At 50.8% G+C, this 20,957-nt stretch overlaps 1 protein-coding gene across 1 annotated transcript in view; it reads left to right on the forward strand.

The window, feature by feature from the left end:
• Positions 1-20,957, forward strand: part of LOC146863513 (rho-related BTB domain-containing protein 2-like) — a 708,761-nt gene that overhangs the window by 613,116 nt on the left and 74,688 nt on the right. The window contains exon 7 of the mRNA XM_085642946.1: positions 9,368-9,518. Coding sequence (XP_085499072.1) covers positions 9,368-9,518 — 151 coding nt within the window. The remainder of the gene's footprint in view (positions 1-9,367; positions 9,519-20,957) is intronic.

Raw genomic sequence — 20,957 nt, forward strand, 5'->3', positions numbered from 1 at the left:
CACTTTAACTCTAGTTTTTAGGGTGCATGTGTAAATTTGTGGGTGTGCGCGCCTGTGTGTGTGCGCGCGCGCGCGACTGCCTGTGTGTGTGTGCACGTATGTGTGTCTGTGCACGTGTGCTTGAGTGTGTGTGGGTGTGTGCATGTATGTGCGAAGTGTGAAATAGGCTGTTTATTTCCACTGTTCATTGCTGAGTGTGGAGAGGGGGCCACCGCTTGCTAGGCGAATGTTGGACAGGCCTCACAGACGGCTTGCTCCCTCCCCGCTCGACAGGGCCCGAACTCCGGCCCACCTGGCATATCCCCACGACAAGCACCTGTACTCCGTCTCCCGACGGACCCTCTGCCCTCGGACCCCTACTCATCACGGGGTCCAGCCCCACCGGCTTCCCCGGCCGGGTCAAGCCGCCATCTGGGGCCCTGCACCACGCGGCCGCATGGCCTCCCCTCGACCCTAACCCCGGGCCTGGCCGGCCCCGACATCCCGGCACCACCATCCACCCAGGAGGTGAGCGGACCACTTGGCAAGTCAATGGGAGAACGAACTGTCAAGGGCTCTCCCCCGCCAGGTGCCGATCGCCCCCAGCTCCCCCAGGCACTGGCTCCACCCCCTGCTGGGTGTCTGGACACCTTCATCCCGGACCCTCCGACCTCCAAGTGCGAGGGTCCGGACATCAAAGGGCACCAGCCCTATAACTGAGGCAGCTCCGGAGCAGGAAGGCAGTTGTATCCTGGAGTCGAGAGACACCGAGTGAACTCAACCTTGACGGTCTACTGGCGCTGCCGTAGCCCGCTCTTGTGAACCATCGTCCTGCCTGCTGGCGCTGCCGCGGCCTTCTGCAACAGTCATCTTCCTGGGACCTGCTGGCGCTGCCGCGGCCCGTTGTAACGACCATCCTCACCGGGACCTGCTGGCGCTGCCGCGGACCGTATATCTCCCGGGGACCTGCTGGCGCTGCCGCGGCCCGTTGTAACGACCATCCTCACCGGGACCTGCTGGCGCTGCCGCGGACCGTATATCTTCCGGGGACCTGCTGGCGCTGCCGCGGCCCGTTGTATCGACCATCCACACCGGGACCTGCTGGCGCTGCCGCGGCCCGTACCACCTAACCACCAAGCTCGAGGATTGTGAGCTCATCATCATCTCATCAGAACTACCTGATTGGTAAATAGACTGCCCCGCTACCCCCTTCCCTACCTTGCGAGACTCTAATCGAGGGGACCCCTGAGTCCAGACCTCCTTGTACCATTCAACCGTACCTTAAATAAGTGCTTATAAAGAACGCTGAACCTTATCCGTGTGTGATATCTGTCTGTGGGGGGGAAGTTACTTGTCTGTACGATCGCTGGAGACGGCTCTCCCCGGAGACCTCTCCTCCTGACCCCGGCCGACCCTCCCGGTCCGTCTACCTTTTCTAACATTGGTGGCCAGCGGCGCGATCCGAATCAACGCGTAATCGTACAGAGAGTAGCTCACCCCACGACAAAACACGATGTCGACCAAAGATAGCAGCTCCACCGAGAAGTTCCAAATGGAGAAATTAGAAGAATACAACCACCGCGAACTGAGACAATTTTGCATAGAACTTGGCATTGCTACCATCGGCCTGAGTACCAAGGATGATCTAAAGCGCGCTCTTGAGTCATGGACAGAAACTGGGGTCGCAGGACCCTCCGACCAAAGCAGCGTCACACCAGACCAAAACAGCATCACACCAGAGGGGAACGCCACGGCTCCCGAGGAACGGGGAACGGGCCTCTCGCAGGAGGAGATACGAGAAAGAGACAGAGTCAGATTACACGAATTAGAGATGGCACGACTCAAGATGGATGGGGAACTCAAGTTAGCTGAACAGAAACTCAACCTCGAGCATATGCGGCTTCGAGAGGAACGAGAAGAAAAGCAGAGACAGAGAGAGCTGGAAGAGAAAAAAATAACGCTCGAGCACGAGCGCCGACTGGCGGAAATAGAACTGCGCAAACAGAATAAGGAACTGGGGGTGCCTGAGCGACCACACACCCCGGGGCCAATTGAGAAAAAAGTTCACATCCCCAAGGATGTGGTCCGCGAGTATGTCCGAGAAGACGACATACAACAGTGGTTTAAAGCCTATGAGATCGCAATGACCTCCCACCGGATCGACCGGAGTGATTGGGGAGCCGGACTTTGGGGGAGATTTATCAACGAGGGTCGCGATGCCCTACTACAGCTCCCCGATCACCAAATGTCGTCCTACGACCACATGAAGGCTGCCCTCCTCGCCCGCTACGGCCTCACGCCCGAGATGTACCGCCAGAGGTTCCGAGACTGCACCCGGATCCCAGGTACAACTTGGGTAGAATACGTGAACTATTTCAGCCGGGCCTTCGAGGGTTGGATCAAGGGAAGTCAGGTCACCACCTACGAACAACTCTTCAACCTTATGGTATGGGAGCACCTGTCAAACAACTGTTTCGTCGAGCTCAGGCAGCACCTACTCGACAGTAAGCTGACTGACCCCCGGCAGCTCGCCGCCGAAGCTGACCGATGGGAAAGCACCCGAGTGGGCCGGAGAGGGCCACACGAGCAGAATCGAAGCAACCAAAGCCAGCACCGTCCTCGGGGTGGAGGAGGAGGCCAGGGGCGAGGGAGAGACGCCTTGCCGGCAACCCCCGTGGCCAGCACCCCGCCTCCGGCCGGCCGGAGCAACCCCCCGTTGCGTCCTGGGTTCCGGGCCAACGTCACGTGCCACCGATGCCAGCGAGTCGGCCACTACGCCAATGACCCGAGCTGCCCGCAGAACCAAACACCCAAGCCCCGCCAGGTAGCTGCCGCTGCCCTCGGGGAAGAGCAATCATCGGAGGGACCCGAAGAGTATGAGCCGGCCCAGCAAGGGTGGGAACCGGCCGCCATGGTCCTGGCATGCTTAGGGGGAAGAGACATGGTTCCGCGGGCTCCCCTACCCGCCAACACCAGAAAATACGGTCAGTAGGTGACCATTAATGGACAGAGAGCCGAGGCCTTGCGTGACACCGGCGCCAGCGTGACGGCCGTCCGCTGTCACCTGGTAAAGCCCGAGCAGATCCTGCCGAACATTCTCTGCCCCGTCCGCTCGGCGGATAACTCTGAGAGCATGTGTAAGATGGCCTGCGTCCCGTTTGAATGGGGAGGGGTCTCCGGCCTACTGAAGGTGACGGTCCGGGACGATGCCCCCGTGGACTGCCTCCTGGGGAATGACCTCGAGAGTTCCCCGTGGGCCACCGTCGAGAGAAGAGAGCACTTGGGGATGCTGGGCCTCCCGGACTGGGCCTGCGTAACCACCCGATCCATGGCCGCCCGTGCCGCCCCCCGATCAGAAGAAACCGAATGGCCAGCACCTCCGCCCCCGGTTGCCCCCGTAGAGGACAACGGCGAGTCCGACCTCCCGGACCCGACTACCGAAGAAGACGCGCAACACCAGGACCTTCCGGATCTGGCTCAGTGGCGGCAAGAAGGGGGGCCCACCCAAGAACAGTTCCGCCAGGAACAAAAGACCTGTCCCTCCCTCGAGGGACTCCGCCAACAAGCCAGCACCCAAAACGCCGGGGACACCACCGGAACCCACTGGGTCTACTGGGATAACGACCTGCTCTACAGCGAGCAAAGAATCGCCGAGCTGGGGGCCGGTCGAGTTCTGGTGGTACCGCTCCGCTTCCGAGACTTTCTGCTCAACCTGGCCCACGACGTCCCCCTGGCTGGACACCTGGGCCAGGACAAAACGTACAGTCGCCTGGTGACCCACTTTTTCTGGCCGAAAATGAGGAATGACGTCCTGAACCACTGCCGATCTTGCCCCACGTGCCAAGCCAGCGGGAAGAGTGGTCGGAAGCTGAAAGCCCCTCTGCAACCCTTCCCTGTGGTCACCACCCCGTTCGAGAGGGTGGGGATAGACATTGTGGGACCTCTGGACCCCCGCACGGCGCAAGGACACAGGTTCATCTTGGTACTAGTGGACCATGCCACCCGCTACCCCGAGGCGGTGCCCCTACGGACAGTGACCGCTCCGGTGGTTGGCCGGGCCCTGATGGGGATCTTCTCCCGGGTAGGCTTCCCCCGAGAAGTCGTCAGCGACCGAGGTACGAATTTCATATCCAAATACATGAAGTCCCTCTGGCAACAATGCGGGGTCACCTACAGATTCACGACCCCCTATCACCCCCAAGGGAACGGACTAGTGGAGCGTTTTAACCGCACTCTCAAAGGGATGATTGGGGGATTGGAAGAGCCTCTCCGTCGCCAGTGGGATGTACTGCTCCCGTGCCTCCTCTTCGCCTACCGAGAAGTTCCCCAGAAGTCCCTCGGTTTTAGCCCCTTTGAACTCCTCTACGGGCACCCTGTGCGAGGGCCCCTCAGCCTAGTCAAGGAAGGTTGGGAGATGGCCCCCCTCACGACCCCTCCAGACGTCTTCAAATACATCCTGGCCTTACGAAACCAGACCCGGCGCTTCAGGGAGATGGCCAAGGCGAACCTCGAGGCCAGCCAGGAGGACATGAAGAGGTGGTATGATCACAATGCCTCCTCCGTTGAATTCGAGCCTGGGCAGCAAGTATGGGTGATGTCCCCCACCGAACCATGTGCCTTGCAGGATAAGTGGACGGGGCCCTTCAAAGTGGTCGAGCGCAAAAGCCCCGTCACTTACCTCATCGACATGGGGTCTTCCCGGAACCCCCTTCGGGTCCTCCACACCAACCGGCTCAAACCACACTTTGTGCGATCCGAACTAAGCCTCTTGATGGCTACAGACAGTGGCACGGAAGAAGACTCCGAGCCCCTCCCGGATCTCCTGAAGACTCAGGAGAAGGACGGCTCCGTGGACGGGGTCCGGCTCTCTGACGCCCTCACTTCGGAGCAACGCCAGGACTGCCGGGACCTCCTGCTGCAGTTCGCTGCCCTGTTCTCCCTCACCCCCGGGGTCACCCCCTGGTGTCTGCACGACGTAGACACCGGGGACAGTCCCCCTGTCCGGCACCGGGCCTACCGCGTACCAGATCGGGTACGGGCCTGCATACAGGAGGAAGTGGCCAAGATGCTCACGATCGGGGTCATCGAGCCCTCGGACAGTCCCTGGGCCAGTCCGGTCGTATTAGTTCCCAAGGCCGCTGCCCCCGGCTCCGCCCCTGAACTGAGATTCTGCGTCGACTACCGGGGCTTGAACGCTGTCACCCGGACCGACGCTCATCCCATCCCCCGAGCAGACGAGCTGATCGACCGGCTGGGTGCCGCCCGCTACCTTAGTATCTTCGACCTAACGGCGGGCTACTGGCAGATCGGCCTCACACCCAGGGCTCAGGAACGGTCAGCCTTCTCTACTCCCGATGGCCACTATCAATTTAAGGTCATGCCCTTTGGCATGAAGAATGCCCCCGCCACGTTCCAACGCCTTGTGAACCAGGTCTTGGCGGGACTTGAAGAATTCAGCGCTGCCTACCTGGACGATATCGCTGTATACAGCCGCCACTGGTCCGACCACCTCCGTCACCTCCAGGAGGTCCTACACGCCCTCCAGCGGGCCGGCCTCACCATTAAGGCCGGCAAGTGCCAGATTGGCCAAGGGTCTGTGACCTACCTTGGGCACCAAGTGGGGAGCGGGCTGGTGGCCCCACTACAACTTAAGATTGCTGCCATCCAGTCCTGGCAGCCCCCCGTCACCCAGACCGAAGTCCGAGCCTTCCTGGGGCTCACCGGCTACTACCGGCGGTTCGTGAAGGACTACGGCAGCATCGTGGGGCCCCTCACGGGTCTCACATCCAAGAACCAACCGAAGCGGGTCAACTGGACTCCTGATTGTCAAGCGGCCTTCGAGGAGCTGAAGGCCGCCCTGTGCACCGCCCCGGTGCTCCAGGCCCCCGATTACAGTCGGGAATTTGTGGTGCAGACAGACGCCTCCGACCACGGCATCGGAGCCGTCCTCTCTCAGTTGAACCCCGAAGGTCATGACCAGCCGGTGGCCTTCATCAGTCGACGTCTCCTGGCCCGAGAACAGCGTTGGAGCACCATCGAGAGGGAGGCATTTGCAGTAGTGTGGGCCCTCAAAAAGCTCCGACCCTATCTCTTCGGTACCCACTTCCGGGTACAAACCGACCATCGACCCCTGCAATGGCTGATGCAGATGCGGGGGGAAAACCCAAAACTCTTGCGCTGGTCCATTTCCCTGCAGGGAATGGACTTCACCGTGGAGCACCGACCAGGCCAAGACCACGCCAACGCGGATGGCCTGTCCCGCTTTTTCCGCCTCGACGAAGAGAGTCCCCAAGGAGATGGGTGACTCTCCCCGCCTTCAGCTGGGGGGGACGCATGTTGGACAGGCCTCACAGACGGCTTGCTCCCTCCCCGCTCGACAGGGCCCGAACTCCGGCCCACCTGGCATATCCCCACGACAAGCACCTGTACTCCGTCTCCCGACGGACCCTCTGCCCTCGGACCCCTACTCATCACGGGGTCCAGCCCCACCGGCTTCCCCGGCCGGGTCAAGCCGCCATCTGGGGCCCTGCACCACGCGGCCGCATGGCCTCCCCTCGACCCTAACCCCGGGCCTGGCCGGCCCCGACATCCCGGCACCACCATCCACCCAGGAGGTGAGCGGACCACTTGGCAAGTCAATGGGAGAACGAACTGTCAAGGGCTCTCCCCCGCCAGGTGCCGATCGCCCCCAGCTCCCCCAGGCACTGGCTCCACCCCCTGCTGTGTGTCTGGACACCTTCATCCCGGACCCTCCGACCTCCAAGTGCGAGGGTCCGGACATCAAAGGGCACCAGCCCTATAACTGAGGCAGCTCCGGAGCAGGAAGGCAGTTGTATCCTGGAGTCGAGAGACACCGAGTGAACTCAACCTTGACGGTCTACTGGCGCTGCCGTAGCCCGCTCTTGTGAACCATCGTCCTGCCTGCTGGCGCTGCCGCGGCCTTCTGCAACAGTCATCTTCCTGGGACCTGCTGGCGCTGCCGCGGCCCGTTGTAACGACCATCCTCACCGGGACCTGCTGGCGCTGCCGCGGACCGTATATCTCCCGGGGACCTGCTGGCGCTGCCGCGGCCCGTTGTAACGACCATCCTCACCGGGACCTGCTGGCGCTGCCGCGGACCGTATATCTTCCGGGGACCTGCTGGCGCTGCCGCGGCCCGTTGTATCGACCATCCACACCGGGACCTGCTGGCGCTGCCGCGGCCCGTACCACCTAACCACCAAGCTCGAGGATTGTGAGCTCATCATCATCTCATCAGAACTACCTGATTGGTAAATAGACTGCCCCGCTACCCCCTTCCCTACCTTGCGAGACTCTAATCGAGGGGACCCCTGAGTCCAGACCTCCTTGTACCATTCAACCGTACCTTAAATAAGTGCTTATAAAGAACGCTGAACCTTATCCGTGTGTGATATCTGTCTGTGGGGGGGAAGTTGCTTGTCTGTACGATCGCTGGAGACGGCTCTCCCCGGAGACCTCTCCTCCTGACCCCGGCCGACCCTCCCGGTCCGTCTACCTTTTCTAACAGCGAAGCTTTGATAAAGACCCCTTCCCATCCTTCAACAAGCATTTGCAATCTAATGGGGCAAGCATTTGTGAGATTTAAAGCTATTGTCATTGTGAATGACAATGCCTTTAGTTTGTTTTAAAAACCAATATATGAATAAAAGGCATTGTCATTTACAATGGCAATAGCTGAAACCCTCGCAAATGCGAGACGTATTGCATTGCAAATGCTTGTTAAGCATATGGGCGCGTTAATAAGAAATAAAGGTGCAGAGTCATGGGTGTTCATGCAGCTAAAGCCCAAAAAACATAGGAAAGCGCGCTGTGCATCGTGCTGGTGAAAATGTGAAAAGGCAGTTGGACTCGCACAAAACAAAGGCACGGTCCCAAAGGAAGCACCGCCGTGTTCATGTGAAAGCAGGCGCCCGTGTTCATGTGAAAGCAGGCGCCCGTGGCGCGGATCTCAAAACTAGCACCCTGCTGAACCCAAAGCGATGCGCCCGGGGGCGGGACGGGGATGAGGGGCTGCGAACTGCGGGCGCCATTAGTGACTTTGTGTTCATTTCGGCAGACGCGCATCACAACAGATCTGAGCGGCCGCTGTTCTCGAACCTAAAGGTGCCTCCCGCACGTCTTAAAGCTGCTGCAGGAAAGCATGGCGCCTCTGCATTAGGACACAAAGAATGAAAGAAAACCGTGCTCACAAGGAAGAAATCCAGTCCTCATGGGAGGTTACAATGCAGACAAGGCGTTACTAAGGAGGGACTAACAAGCCTATTAACGAATCAGAAGCCAGCATTTAGAAAGTACAGTAACAGGAACCAATTGAAAAGATGGGTGGAGAGTGGGCAGATCTTCAAGTCCGTACCCGAATACAGCATGCCTCGCATAGCTGCGCATGCACTGCCCAGACTCAACCTAAACATTGTAATAAATGGCACATTGTACTCTGAACATCTGCATATATGATTTTTTCCTTGGCATTTTTCCTTGTGTATTTACCTAAAGCCATGATGCGGGCGGTTCAATTGGCAGCAACGTAAATTCAGGGGCATTCTTCAGGGGGGATGTCTGAGCTTTTACACTCCCCAGTCTTACTATAAACATTGAAGAGATGTTGTGACCTTGGGAATAGTTGCTTCCCTATGTTAAGTAGTTATTTGCAACCTGTGAGGCAAGAAATATTTGTTACTTTCAGCTTTCCTGTACTGTGGCAATAAACTCGAATTTGACCTTACCCTATAGTAATAAATGTTTGAACTTAAGTTGCCCCAAATAACATTTGTCTTTAAACCCCGCTTATTTTCACTGCTATTACATTAATAAATAAATAAAAATTGTGTATGTATGTGTGTGTATATAATGTGATCAAGGCTGCGTTGTCAGCCGAAACGCGTCATGGACATATCTGGTGATAAATAAATAATTAATTTCGCACTATTTACGGGTCTTCACTCGCATTTGTTGGAGAGATTCATCTAAATCTGCGAGAGCATGCTGATATATATATATAGCTATAGATATAGATATATATATATATCTATATATCTATATATAGATATATATATATATATATAGATATAGATATATATATGTGTGTTTTTTGGGGCAACTTAACTTCAAACATTTATTACTATAGGGTAAGATCAAATTCGAGTTTATTGCCACAGTACAGGAAAGCTGAAATTAGAAAATGTATATACAAATATGTATGCGTATTTGTATATACATTTTCTTATTGACTTACTTTTCAAGACCCAGAAGCCACAAGCGCTGCGTTGATTAGCCGTCTCCATCTCGGCACTACAGCTGCTCCCGGTAGTAATATGTACAGTGTGGTAGAGAAAGTCTCCGTAACCATCTTACTCCTCACTCTTGCCAGGTCTTGCTCCCCGGCACTAGCTGCTCGTGCCTGCGTGCTGTTCTGGAGTACCTGTACTTGGGGCTCTTCACACCTGCGGCCACTCTGGATGCCATGGAGATGCTGATCCTGACCAACCGGCTGTGCCTGCCACGGCTACAAGCGCTGACAGGTGAGTGTCCATGCATGTTCATTCCGCAAGCGCTTCATGTCTCCAAGCCGTGATTGCCCTCAGAATGAGTAAAGACTGGTAGTTGTGCTCCCCTGAATGGATAACCAAGGAGATACTCTCAGGTAGTCTCGTTTATCTGCATGCACTCAAGTTCTCTTAGTGTCAGACACTCCTTCTTCATCACGTGTGCATCATCCTTCTACCAGAAGCTCATGCTGCAGCACACACATGCATCCTCCTGCTGACAGACACCACGCCACAACACACATGCATCTTCCTGCTGACAGACACCATGCCACAGCACACACATGCATCCTCCTACTGACTGATGCTATGCTGCAGCACACACATGCATCGTATTTACACGCTCATATGACAGCACCTGCGTGCATCCTTCAGCCAGAAGCTCATGCATCCTCTTACTGCGAGAAGCTCATGCTGCAGCACACACATGCGTCCACCTACTGACAGACGCCATTGCCATAGCACACACATGCATGCTCCAGCTGACAGATGCCACGCCACAGCACACACAAGCATCCTCCAGCTGACAGACGCCATGCCACAGCAAACAAATGCATCCTCCTGCTGACACACCACAGCACACACATGCATCTTCCTACTGATTGATGCTATGCTGCAGCACACACATGCATCGTATTTACACGCTCATGACAGCACCTGCGTGCATCCTTCAGCCAGAAGCTCATGCATCCTCTTACTGACAGATGCTCATGCTACAGCACACACATGCATCCTACTGAAACGCTCATGTGACAGCACTCACATACATCCTTCTACTGCCAGAACTCGCGTGCATCCTACTGCCAGAAGCTCATGCTGTATCACAGATGTGCATCCTCCTGCTGAAACGATCATGTGACAGAACTCACATGCATCCTCCTAATGACAAATGCTCATGCCGCAGCACACGTATGCATCATACTTACACACTCATGGGACAGCACTCACAAGCATCCTGCTTCTGCTGGAAGCTCATGCTGCAGCACACATGCATTCTCCTACTGCCAGACACTCAAGCCCAGCACCCACATGCATCGTACTTACACGCCCATGTTGCAGCATTCACATGTGAATCCTCTTACTGCGAGAATCTCATGCTGCAGCACTCACATGCATCCTCTTACTGCGAGAATCTCATGCCGCAGCACTCACATGCATCCTCTCACTGCGAGAAGTTCATGCCGCAGCACTCACATGCATCCTCTTACCGCGAGAAGCTCATGCCGCAGCACCCACATGCATCTTCTTACTGCGAGAAGCTCATGCCGCAGCACTCACAAGCATCCTCTTTCCGCGAGAAGCTCATGCCGCAGCACTCACATGCATCCTCTTACCGCCAGAAGCTCATGCCGCAGCACTCACATGCATCCTCTTACCGCCAGAAGCTCATGCCGCAGCACTCACATGCATCCTCTTAATGTGGGAAGCTCATGCCGCAGCACTCACATGCATCATACTTACACGCTCATGCCGCAGCACTCACATGCATCCTCTTACCGCCAGAAGCTCATGCCGCAGCACTCACATGCATCCTCTTACTGTGAAAATCTCATGCCGCAGCACTCGCATGCATTCTCTTTCTGAAAGAAGCTCATGCCGCAGCACACATGCATCCTCTTACTGCGAGAAGCTCATGCCGCAGCACTCGCGTGCATCCTCTTACTGCGAGAAGCTCATGCCGCAGCACTCACGTGCATCCTCTTACTGCGAGAAGCTCATGCCGCAGCACTCATGTGCATCCTCTTACCGCGAGAAGCTCATGCCGCAGCACTCATGTGCATCCTCTTACCGCGAGAAGCTCATGCCGCAGCACTCACGCGCATCCTCTTACTGGGAGAAGCTCATGCCGCAGCACTCACGTGCATCCTCTTACTGCGAGAAGCTCATGCCGCAGCACTCACGTGCATCCTCTTACTGCGAGAAGCTCATGCCGCAGCACTCACGTGCATCCTCTTACTGCGAGAAGCTCATGCCGCAGCACTCACGTGCATCCTCTTACTGCGAGAAGCTCATGCCGCAGCACTCACGTGCATCCTCCTACTGACAGATGCTCATGTTGCAGCACTCGCATGGATACTTCTGTTGACAGGCACTCATGCTGCAGCGCTCACGTACATCGTCCTACTTCCATACGTGCATGGTGCAGCACATATATGCATCATACTCATACGCTTATGTCGCAACACTCAGATGTATCCTCCTACTACCAGAAGCTCATGGCGCAGCACTCGCGTGTATCCTTTTTCTGACACACGTGCATGCTGCAGGACTCACTGGCTTCCTACTGACAGATGCGCATAATTCAGCACTCATGTGCGTTTCTTTGCTGACTCATTGCGCATCACACGTGCTTCCTCATACTGCCAGTCGCTTGTGCCGCAGTGCACACGTGCATCCTACAGATGCTCAAGCTACATCGCTCATTTTAATTCTCCTGCTGACAGACTCATTCGCCACAGCACTCGCGTACATCTTCCCATTGAGAGACGCGCATGCCACAGCACTGACGTACATGTCCCTTCTGACAGACATGCATGCCGTATGACACATGTGTATTCTCCTCCTCAACGATGCAGATGGACCGAAATAAGGCAAGGTAGGAGCCATGGGAAATGCCCTTTCAAATTTGCACAACACGATCCACACGACGTCTGTAACCTCTGCCTGCCAAGGAATCACTAGGATAAGTTCTGCAAGGCCTTTGCTGTATTTGTGTCGAAGTCTCTCAAGGCCTGTCGAAAGCAGAGGGAGGACCAACATGCAGCCATGCTAGTCGGTCAGAAACAACAGGTATCGCTGAGGGACTCTGGCCTCTCAAGCGATGAAGACGAACAAGGGGTGACCGCAGAATTGACACACTGAGGGTCGGACTTTGAGATCCTCGAAGGGAATGCCAAAAGGAGGTGTATCATGAAAAAGAGAGTGAAGGACGTAGAGAAGAAAACTGACAACGTAACAAAAACCCCTCACCCGTCAGATACCAAGGGCCTCGTAAACAAATCACAAAAGGTAGCCCAGGTGTAAAAAAAACGACGACTGAGGGTCTGCCACAGCTGAAAGAACCCCACGGATCCCATACTGATGAGGGAAGAACGTCGACATTGACGAAGACAGGTGCCGGACAAGAGGCCGCGAAGGACAAACCAATACCTTCAGAGGCAGAATCCACCACACCCAAAAAGATCTCCCCGGCTTCAGACCCCGAAAGGGCCCTCGAGGTGGAGAAGAAAAGACACCTGGAGGCAGAAATGGGGGCACTCCTTCAATGAAAGGAGGCGTTAGAGAGGCCGAAGAAGAAGAGGGTACCCTCGAAGCTCCGGCAAACCTCACAAGAAGGATGTAAAGGAGGAACTAGACATTTCAGAAGAGGAGGAAGCCACAAGGAACTTCAAGGAAGAGTGGAACAACCTCGACAGAGAAAGCCCTGAAGAAGAGGTCTGTAGCTATCCCTCAAAGGCTTCACCACCAGACGACATAGCCATCTACAACAGCCTCGTCAAGAGAGCAGCTGATACCTTCAGAGTCCTCTTAGAGAAGGAGAAAGGAAACTCCTGCTTCCTCCTAGAGACTTTAACACCATCCACCAAGGGGACACAATACCTCCCAATGCTACCAAGCATTCTGGATCAGGGCTAGGAGGCTTTCAAGGAGCCTCCCTCAGAAAAGGGGGTAACCCCAAGGGCTGAGAAAAGATACAAACCCTCCACATAAGACCCTAATTACGTTCAGAGGAACACAGTGGCAGACTCCATCATTGTCAACACAGAAGGAAGAAAGAGCAACGCTCACTCCTCCAGAGAGAGAAAGTAAAAGAATAGATATGGTGGAGAGAAAGAGGCAGCAACGCAATGGCGCATTGCAAACTCCAGTGCCCTCCTCAACCGGTATAGCCACCAACAGTGGGACGACATCGAAGAACTGATGAACAATTTTCCAGAAATGGATAAGAAAAGAGCAAAATCCATCCTACCGGTGGGAAGAAACATAGTGAACACCTGCGTGATAGACCTATTTGCAACAGTGGAGAATAAGAAAGGCCAATTCTTCACCTCCACTTCTCAACACCACTTATCAAAAGGGAATGCCCTGTTGCTAAACTGGTCAGGGAAATTTGCATACACTTTTCCTCCAATTCCTGTGCTAGAAAAGGTACCGGAAAAAGCCAGACAACCAGGAACAGACCTGATTCTCATAGCTACCAAAAACTCAGAGGAGTCACCCCCCAATCCAAAGAAAAGGGACGGGCTGTATTTATACTAATAATAACATGAGATTCCCTTTTCAATATCACCTGAATTGTACATTTGAATAATCGGAAGGAGTGGAACTCAATCAGCAATAAAGGTCTATAAATCATTACCAGAGCAAATTATTAAAATCAACTATGATAAAACAAATAACATCCTGCTTAGTATCAACCTAAAAACGAATGCAGTCCTTAGGCCAAAAAGAGAGGCAAATACATTTAGATCTGTGATCAACTTTTACTTTATTATTTTTTTTATTTACATATTTTTTTTATTATTCCATTTTCACTTTAGAAAAACAATGGATAGACATATTTACACTTTACAACTATATACATCAAAAGGTATCCACAAACATAACACAGGTAATAAATTCATAAAATTCTCTTGATCATTTAAAAAGGCCAAAAAATGAAAGAATCAATAAGAATAATGTTCCTTTGGGCATAATATTCTCAATTGAATATATCCGTTGACTCGGCGCTTCGGTGAAACAATCAAATTATCATCACCTTTGTCAGGACAATTATTGATTTATTTAACTATGATCACTCTAGAATAAACAGAAAAATGATCTATTAACTTTGTATTTGCAGTCGCTCAATCTAGAAGGACTTCCTACATTAACTATTTCTATGTTTAATAACTCCTCATACCAAGCAATTAAAGAAACAGTTTTCAATTATTAATACAATTAAAAGATTTAAATGCGGTTGCATATGGGTAACTTTACATAAGAGTGTTCTGCATTTAACACCTAACGTGTTTACAATCTCATAATCACTTTACATTTATAAAACACATCTAAATATTTTATTCAAACACCTAAGAAACAAATAATCATTGGTCCAATTCTCCCGATTTTCCGTTGCTGCACTAATAAACCCTCGACTAACTTCCAGGGGAATGCTCTTAGAAAAATTATTTAGACCGCACCCAAAGAAGAACCATAGCTTTCTATTGGGCAGATTTGGTATCGATTAAGATGATGCAATCTATCTTGATGAGTGGAGTCGTAATGACGTCCTCCACTTATAACACCTTTTCACAGCCACTTATTAATCGTGGCATGCTTAGGGTTCTGGAATGAAGGCAACCACCTTAAATTAGAAACCAATTGTTGTGTCTGGGATAATATATATACTGATTAATAATCCAAAGTACTTACTTAACAGAAAATGTATCAAAGTATATTATGGGATAACCATAGGGCATGGCGAATAGGGCATGAGAAAGTAAAACAGGATCTTCACTACCCCGTATCAGCTAAATGCAGCCAATAATACCTATTGTATTGTTGGACTCACCTTTTGGTGCACGATCCATTCAGACTCTTATTGGCAATTATAATTTCAAAATCCATTAAGTGCAAGGAGCAACTATTTTCATTTAGTTGAATTAATTTTCTCTATTACCAGGTGATCTCTTTTGATCTACAAAAAGACAATACACATCGTATTATTAGTGAGGAACTGAACTATTTGCCATGGGTTGAAAATATAGGCGGTACACTGAGCTTATAACTATTCTCATGAGCGAATATTATTACATATGATTAATACGGATTGGTTCCCAGTATGAAATAGAACTAGATACTATTATGTGCGTTGTTTAATTAATACAGAGCACTATTCCCAGGGAAAAAAGTTTGACCAAGCATGCTCCTTATCATTTGTCCCTGCGGCAAGGGTTATGTGGGGGAAACCTCCAGAGAGATGTGTCAGGCTGAATGAGCACAAGTCGGCAATTCGCAACAAACGTAAAAATGCTCCCCTGGTAGAACATTGGTTAACTATGAACCATACGATAGAAGACTTTAAATGGGCGATTTTAGAACAAATACAGGTAAGAGCCAGGGGGGAGATGCAGAAACTAACAGGAAAAACAAGCATTGGCATAGCCAATAGGTCTCGCCTTTGGGACCTTATAAGTGTTTAGCCATGCAACAGTTGCATAACTAAATACTTATAAGGTCCCAAAAGTGAGACCTATTGGCTATGCAAAGCGGCCGTGCGGCCACGAAAGTGAAAATAATTGTGGTAAAGCGCGGCGCGCGCGCCCGCGCACATGAACTGTAGGTCTAGGCTGCCTGGTAGCACTTTTTGGAGCCCTCTCAATAAGTCTCGCCAGACCAGCGCATGCGCTGGGTCAGGCGAGACCTAAAAAGAGAACAATACTACATGTCCAAATTTGACACCCATAAAAGAGGTCTAAACAACTGAGACGAATGGGAAAGAATTATTTAATGAGACGAGTTATTATAAGCAGGTCTTCTTATCCATCCCATTCGTCATCATTATTTTGAGGGCTGTATGCATACTATGCGGTATTTACAACTTGCCCGAGAACGTTTGGTATGATTACCTCGGGGACATTGTCAACTATCTATAGGTGCACCAATCTATGCACCACTACTTTGAAATACAATAAGCTCATGCATATCAGTTAACAAAACTCTGTTTAGAGGGAAATGAGTATAATATTTAGAAACTCTTCCCTGCTATTTACTTTATTCACCAGAGAACATGAGTTCGCCTATTTTCCATAAAAAAGTACAGCATTAGAGTGGTAAGAAACATAGATGAAACTGTTGCCGAAACATATCGATATGTTTGAGGCATGTGAGCTGTAGATCACATGCTTTGCATAAGATCGTATCTAGTGTTGGGTCCGGATGTTTGCACTTGTTTTTGTGGAAGAAGTTTTCCCTTAGTAGAAACAACAAAAGAGTGATTGTTAAATAAGTAGGAAAAAATAGCCAATAAAACAGCGTGGGAAAACAAATTTATTTTATAAAAGAACCCTCACTCACCAACCTGGTTGGTGACATGCTTCATCATAGGGTTCCCACCAGAGAGGCCGAGTGCCTCCCTGGTGTGCTTCAACGCCTGAGTTACAGCGGAGCAGGTTTTTGTTGGGGAGAGTGGTTGTGAAAAGTGGTTCAAGTATTAAAAGGTGGCTGGTTTTAACCAAAAAACGATTTATTCCAGGCAAACCAACAACCGTTTAAAAGCAAGTGAAACGGACCTAGATTGGCTGGTTAGGATAACCAGAGTTGTCCGATTTAAAATAAGTGGAAAGAAATGGTCAACATGTTTCAGCTTATTATTGCGGATTCGCTAAGCATTCTTCAGGACCAGGGGAGATTCCACGGCGGTATGCGCACGCTAAGGCGCACCCTAACCTGTGGAACCGTGCTAGTGGTAAAACTTACAGTTCTACCAATGTGGCCTCCTGGGATTTCCTAGGCCACTGAACTCTGCAAAAGAAACAAACAGGACACACATAAAATTATAAATGTGAGGCGATGGTCGACTGTTGTACACACATTCGTTTGGTGCAGAATAATTTGATAATCTCGTGCTGTGATTGGGGAAAAGTGAAATTTAAAATTGTACCACTGGTGCCCCTAACTCAGGCACTCATGTGCAGTGTTTAACAACCACTCCAGATTTGAATTTATCAAGGAGGGGTCCAACTACAGGGCAAAGCCTGTGATTTATATTGCCATTTAATTATAGACAATGTCAAGCATTTGTTTGCTAAATGGTGCCTTTGACCTGTACAGCGCTCGTAAAAGCGTACTCATGGATAAAAGCACTTAGTATACAACCGATGCGCTAGCGATGTCTGGCAGGCGCTCGGGCATGTGCACATGCATGATAGAACTCTAAAAACAACAACAGTAGCATGGAAATAATGATCGGCTTACTAAAAAATGATATGCATTTTACTTCATGCGTCCGGGAGGGGGGATCAATGTGCTATAGTATCTGAAACAAGGGATATGAGAGAATCGGGGACAGCAATTCAGACCTGATGTTGGTTATTAGTCAGTCCCTGAACCCTAACTACACTTACTTCCATGCTCACACATTCCCGCGGGAAACCTCACGCTGTCCTCCTCGGCCCGAATATTACCGAGTATCGGTAAACCCGGATATAAGAAGCTGGTTCTCAATCACGTGACACCTGGACGGCGCGGGTGACGTATTGCGTTTGGTTCACGTTTTGGCAGAGCAACTAGAACGCGCCGAATAGAGGGCTATTGAAAAACTTTAATTGTTTACTCGGGAGACAATCGTGTATACGGAGGCTTAGAGTTATTATTCCCAAATTTAAAACCCATTACATTGGGGCGGTTAGGATTATATGTAATCAGCCTGTGTCGATTATGAGCCAGATGTATTGGACCACCCTTAGCAAAACAACTAGAACGCGCCCCATAGAGAGCTGTTGAAAAAACTTTAATTGTCTACTCGGAAGACAATCGTGTGTACGGAGGCTAAGAGGAGTTATTCCCAAACTTAAAACCAATTACATTGGGGCGGTTAGGATTATATGTAATCAGCCTGTGTCGATTATGAACCAGATATATTGGTCTAGATTCTTGGTCATCTAGATAATTATAACAATGATCATGTTGGGGTGCATTTCAATACAAATGGAACTCCCAGACCCATTTCTTAACATTATGAACCAATAACTGATGGGCAACATTTCAGTACTATCAGAGGCTTGATGGCTAGTATTCAAAGTTAAAAACTGGATAACATCTTTAGCGTTTGAGGACAGTGCCCCAAGGAATATTATCATTAAGTCCTGTGTGGTGTGTGGACAAACGATAAATCCACCGCTGTTCCTTTTCGAAGAGTGACTGCTGTGTGTTTGGACCTGGTCTAAGCTTCTCAATGATGGTCCACCTCAAATCATTAGTGGTATGATTCAAAAGTAAGAAGTGGTCAGTAAGCTTTGTGCTGTTCTTGCGGCAACAAATCGTACCACGGTGTTTACAAATGCGTTGTGCGGAAAATCATTGAGAAACTAAACACACAGCAGTCACTCTTCGAAAAGGAACAGCGGTGGATTTATCGTTTGTCCACACACCACACAGGACTTAATGATACTAATGTTTAGTAATGGGTCTGGGAGTTCCATTTGTATTGATATGCACCCCAACATGATCATTGTTATAATGATCTAGATGACCAAGAATCTAGACCAATTTATCTAAGCCTCCGTACACACGATTGTCTTCCGAGTAAACAATTCAAGTTTTTCAGTAGCCCTCTATGGGGCGCGTTCTAGTTGTTTTGCCAAAACGTGAACCAAACGCAATACGACACACGCGCCGTCCAGGTGTCACGTGATTGAGAACCAGCTTCTTATATCCGGGTTTGCCGATACTCGGTAATATTCGGGCCGAGGAGGACAGCGTGAGGTTTCCCGCGGGAGTGTGTGAGCATGGAAGTAAGTGTAGTTAGGGTTCAGGGACTGACTAATAACCATCATCGGGTCTGAATTGCTGTCCCTGATTCTCTCATATCCCTTGTTTCAGATACTATAGCACATTGATCCCCCCTCACGGACCCATGAAGTAAAACGCATATCATTTTTTAGTAAGCCGATCATTATTTCCACGCTACTTGTTGTTTTTAAAGTTCTATCATGCATGTGCACATGCCCGAGCGCTTGCCAGACATCGCTAGCGCATCGGTTGTATGCTAAGTGCTTTTATCCACGAGTACGCTTTTACGAGCGCTGTACGGGTCAAAGGCACCATTTAGCAAACCAATGCTTGACATTGTCTATAATTAAATGGCAATATAAATCACAGGCTTTTCCCTGTAGTTGGACCCCTCCTTGATAAATTCAAATCTGGAGTGGTTGTTAAACACTGCACATGAGTGCCTGAGTTAGGGGCACCAGTGGTACAATTTTAAATTTCACTTTTCCCCAATCACAGCACGAGATTATCAAATTATTCTGCACCAAACGAATGTGTGTACAACAGTCGACCTTCGCCTCACATTTATAATTTTATGTGTGTCCTGTTTGTTTCTTTTGCAGAGTTCAGTGGCCTAGGAAATCCCAGGAGGCCACATTGGTAGAACCGTCAGTTTCACCACTTGCACGGTTCCACAGGTTAGGGTGTGCCTTAGCGTGCACATACCGCTGTGGAATCTCCCCTGGTCCTGAAGAATGCTTAGCGAATCCGCAATAATAAGCTGAAACATGTTGACCATTTCTTTCCACTTATTTTAAATCGGACAACTCTGGCTATCCTAACCAGCCAGTCTAGGTCCGTTTCACTTGCTTTTAAACGGTTGATGGTTTGCCTGGAATAAATCGTTTTTTGGTTAAAACAAGCCACCTTTTAATACTTGCACCTCTTTATACAACCACTCTCCCCAACAAAAACCTGCTCCGCTGTAACTCAGGCGTTGAAGCACACCAGGGAGGCTCTCTGGTGGGAACCCTATGATGAAGCATGTCACCAACCAGGTTGGTGAGTGAGGGTTCTTTTATAAAATAAATTTGTTTTCCCACGCTGTTTTATTGGCAATTTTTTCCTAGTTATTGAACAATCACTCTTTTGTTGTTTCTACTAGTATTTCCAGGGGGAATAAGAGTGATCCTCTCCCTCCTTTTGTTTTTTGAGAAGTTTTCCCTTGTCACGAGGTAGGGGACTCCTCCCTTAGGTGATAGTGCGCATGGTCATCGTCTCCATCTTCATATTGTTTTTTTCCGCCATCGGGTTCGAAAGCATCTCACTGCGCTCAGGTTTGACGTCGTTCCTTCTCGGCGTGTATTCCATACTCCTTTCAAGTTCTGTCCTCGGTACCACGCAAAATATCGAGTGTTTGTCACCTGACCACAGAGAAGACCACTGCGACGTGTGCTGAGCTTTCCGCTCCAAAAAGAAACTTCGCGATCGTCAGGCCCGATGGCGGGACATGCAGAGACAACAAGCAAGTTCCGTTCTGGACCTCATTCGGGCGAGGAGGAAGGCGATGAGCCCATCAAAGCTGATGAAGAACCGGAAGACGTCTTTGTTTCCGAAGATGGCTCCAAAGAGGATGAAGACATCACTCGGATACAACGTACCGTGAGTACAGCCCCTACCTCTCCCCACCTTTCACTGCCATCGCAGAAGAAGGCTCCGCACCAACCTTTGCCCTCAGGCTCTGGTGGGCGCCGAGAACAAGCTTCTGAAGCCACGCCTTCGGGCTCGGCACCGAAGCATAGGAAAATGCCTTCCGGCTCTGAAAAGCTCCATGCCAAATCGGGCACCGAGTCGAAAACTTCGGAGCCGAAGAAAAAGTCTGGCACTGAACATTCTCCGTTGGCACCAAAACAAACTTTGGATCTGAAAACCCCGGCCAAG

This window comes from Triturus cristatus, chromosome 2_2, assembly GCF_964204655.1.
Source record: "Triturus cristatus chromosome 2_2, aTriCri1.1, whole genome shotgun sequence".
Classification (NCBI taxonomy): Eukaryota; Metazoa; Chordata; class Amphibia; order Caudata; family Salamandridae; genus Triturus; species Triturus cristatus.